At 41.9% G+C, this 3,215-nt stretch overlaps 2 protein-coding genes across 3 annotated transcripts in view; one reads left to right on the top strand and one right to left on the bottom strand.

Moving 5' to 3' along the window:
* Positions 1 to 649, top strand: part of LOC118340173 (gamma-crystallin S-1-like) — a 3,181-nt gene extending 2,532 nt beyond the window's left edge. The window contains exons 2-3 of the mRNA XM_035678045.1: positions 35 to 277; positions 380 to 649. Of these exons, the coding sequence (XP_035533938.1) occupies positions 35 to 277; positions 380 to 649 (513 nt within the window). The remainder of the gene's footprint in view (positions 1 to 34; positions 278 to 379) is intronic.
* Positions 650 to 971: 322 nt separating this feature from the next.
* LOC118340121 (gamma-crystallin M2-like) overlaps positions 972 to 3,215 on the bottom strand; it is a 2,404-nt gene continuing 160 nt past the window's right edge. Inside the window, exons 1-3 of one of the 2 annotated variants that reach the window (XM_035677985.1) lie at positions 2,345 to 2,359; positions 1,990 to 2,232; positions 972 to 1,247 (exon numbers count right to left, since the gene is read on the bottom strand). In XM_035677985.1, coding sequence (XP_035533878.1) covers positions 972 to 1,247; positions 1,990 to 2,232; positions 2,345 to 2,353 — 528 coding nt within the window. In that variant the 5' untranslated portion in view covers positions 2,354 to 2,359. Of the gene's footprint in view, positions 1,248 to 1,989; positions 2,233 to 2,344; positions 2,360 to 3,215 lie in introns of those variants that run through there. The other variant, XM_035677984.1, reaches the window with a different exon arrangement.

The raw sequence follows: 3,215 nt of genomic DNA, 5'->3' as shown, positions 1-3,215 counted from the left end.
TGATATCAGATTAACTCATTAACCATCCCCCCAGATCATCTTCTACGAGGACAAGAACTTCCAGGGTCACTCCTATGAGTGCAGCAGCGAATGCTCTGACCTGCATTCCCACTTCAGCCGCTGCAACTCCATTAGAGTGGACAGCGGTGATTGGATGGTCTATGAGAGACCCAACTACATGGGCTACCAGTACTTCCTGAGGAGGGGCGACTATCCAGACTACCAGCGCTGGATGGGATTCAACGACTGTGTGCGATCCTGCCGTATGATTCCTGTGGTAAGCCTCAGTCGGTTCCAGCAGGCATCACCTTACAATAGGTGTCTTTTGATCATCCTTCACTGCTCTAGAGGTTAATAGATCGCCTTGTCTTTTCTGCAGCACCAAGGCTCTCACAAAATGATGATTTACGAACGCCCAGAGTTTGGAGGCCAAATGATGGAGCTGACCGATGACTGCCCTTCCCTGCATGAACGCTTCCATTGGAACGACATCTACTCCTGCAACGTGATGGACGGTTACTGGATCTTCTACGAGCATCCCAATTACAGGGGACGACAGTACCTGATGCGCCCTGGTGAATACAGGAGGTTTAATGATTGGGGAGGCATGAGTTCTAGGGTGGGATCCATCAAACGTATCACTATGTGAGAAAAGCTGATGTCCAGACACTGTTTATGTGAAGTTCTGTCAATAAATCTATCCAATAAACACTTTTGTTAACAGCTTCTTTTGTGTTCTTGAGGCTGTTTGAGTTGAAATGTTTGCAGGGTGACAAATTGGATCTCATTGCTTGAGTTTTTAAGTGGAGTAAGCAGCAAGAGTTCAAACAATTGTTAGCTGATACTACGATTTCATGATGCATGATGGCAACACACCGTTTTCATGTTTTAGATACAGAGACACACATCCATACAGTTTAAGCCCAGCATGTTTATTGAGAACAGAGAGAGGAAGAAGATTTGGAAGACTTCTAGTTAAAGTCAGTGATTCGCCTGAGCGAGCCGATCCTTGGACTGGCGCTGCCCCAGTCGCTGTATCTGCGGTATTCGCCGGGTCTCAGGTAGTAGGTTCTTCCCCTGTAGTTGGGCTGGTCGTAGAGCAGCCAGTGGCCGTCAACCACATTGCACGAGTTAATGTCAGACATATGGAAGCGGTCCTGGACGTTGGCGCAATCGTCGCTCACCTCGTGTATTTGACCGCCCATGTCTGGACGCTCATACAGTTTTATTTTGTAGGAACCACGGTGCTGCAGAAAGAACATTTAAAAGTCAGAAAGTGTATGTTTTGTCTAACTTTACTGTGCTATACAGTAGTACTTTGTGATTGAGAGAATAAAAAGCAGCCCTGAATAGTTCTGAAGCGTAATCCTCACCTACCTATCTGCAGTTTAACAAATAGTTACACCAAGAATGGTTTGCAAAAGCAGTATTGACCAGAAGTGTCTTTTAAGTCACATGGAGTACCAAATGGGAGGAGTTCAACCAAGAGTCATATGGGTGTGGTACCAACTCAGAAGGATGCTTTTGCTTTGGGGAAGTTGAGGATTTATGTTCCAAAAAGTATTGTTGCATTTTAGATTTGACTGACTTGGTTTTCACAATCTTCAAGCAAAGCATATAATGAAATAATTTTCAATTTCATAAAAGGTCTCTATTAATGAGTTTTTTATACTGATTTTGAGTATGAACTGATACATATTAGTACAACTGATAAATGTACTTTGTACATTGTTTTCAGATAGTCTTGCATGCTCTGTTTTTTCTAGTTAAGCATTAAAATAAAAGGTAGTAGGGTCAAATGTTAAGATTCTGTTTTACTCCTTTTTTCTGTTATACTCCTTGATAACACTTAAGTTTGACTGCAAGTATTATAGGTGTTCTTTCCCTGACCTGTTGCTTTTATACCGCAGTAAATCAGTGTCCACACGCATCAGTCCTTTTTTCCTAATTGATTGCGTTGACACCTTTTTCATACCATCTCAGGCTTACCATGGGAATCATGCGGCAGGAGCGGATGCAGTCGTTGATTCCAATCAAGCGCTGGTTGTCACTGTACTCCCCCCTGCGGAGGAAGTACTGGTGGCCCAGATAGTGGGGTCTCTCATACACCATGAAGCAGCCGTTCTCCACCCGGATGGAGTTGCAGCGGTTGAAGTAGGGGTGAAGGTCGGCACAGTCGCTCGTGCACTCATGGTGCCGACCTTGGAAATTTCTGTCCTCGTAGAATATGATCTGCAAATGTTGGCCAAAGCCCTCATTAATTAACAACTCCAACTATATTAAAAAACAGTGGGCTTACACATTTTCATTTTGTATTTTCAGTAGTGACACATAATAAACTCACCTTTCCCATTGTTATATCAGTGGGGGACGAACTGGCGCTCAATAGACGCTCGCTGTGCCGCTGTCCTTTTATATTAAGTAGCTGTGTGATGGCACAGCATAAAGTATTGTCATCCAGATTGGTGTTTATAAAACATGTGTTTATGTATAGCGACGCACTAGTGATGATGAGTTATTGTTGTCCTCTTTTCACATGTTCATCACTATTGATCAAAACACCACAGGGCGCTAGTGACCCAGGGGTCACTGCTCACAGTATCAGCAAAACAACCGGCGTTATCTGTGTCCTTTTCATTCAGAAAGATTCCATAACCGCCCCTGCCCCCACACCATCCCACCATGTATGAGGATATTAACTGTACACAAAAACTTAAGGAGCTGCAAATTATTGCTCTATGGGTTTTTTTTTTCAGATAAAAATAAACAAACTGAATCAAATATTGACAACCAATTAGGGAACTTGTGTAATAATGCTCATCTGGAGACCCCTGGTGGCCACGGGGTACAGAGCAGCTAAATTAGTTGAATTAGTTTAACTAATTTAATCGGTTGATTAATTAGTTAATTAATTGGTTGTGCTTTTGTGCATTATTATCAATATTTTTTACAGTGAACTAATGAAAATAATGTCGTACATGTCAACCACTTTGGAACAGCGGCGAGTTAATCCCAAACTGCTAGCATGAACTGTGTCAAAGTCACATCACTAAATTGACATTGAAATCATTAGACCTTTACTCAAATTTAATGCGAATTTCTATGGAGATGTGCATCACAGCATTTAAGCCATTTTACACACAGAAAAACCCAAATTTTACATTAAACTACCAAAAACAAATAATTGAATGTAAATAAAATAAAGTAACAATAAA

The sequence above is a fragment of the Morone saxatilis genome, unplaced genomic scaffold (assembly GCF_004916995.1).
Source record: "Morone saxatilis isolate NCDOM2014 unplaced genomic scaffold, NCSU_SB_2.0 Contig6, whole genome shotgun sequence".
Lineage (NCBI taxonomy): Eukaryota > Metazoa > Chordata > Actinopteri > Moronidae > Morone > Morone saxatilis.
This window is presented reverse-complemented; position numbering and strand designations above follow the sequence as displayed.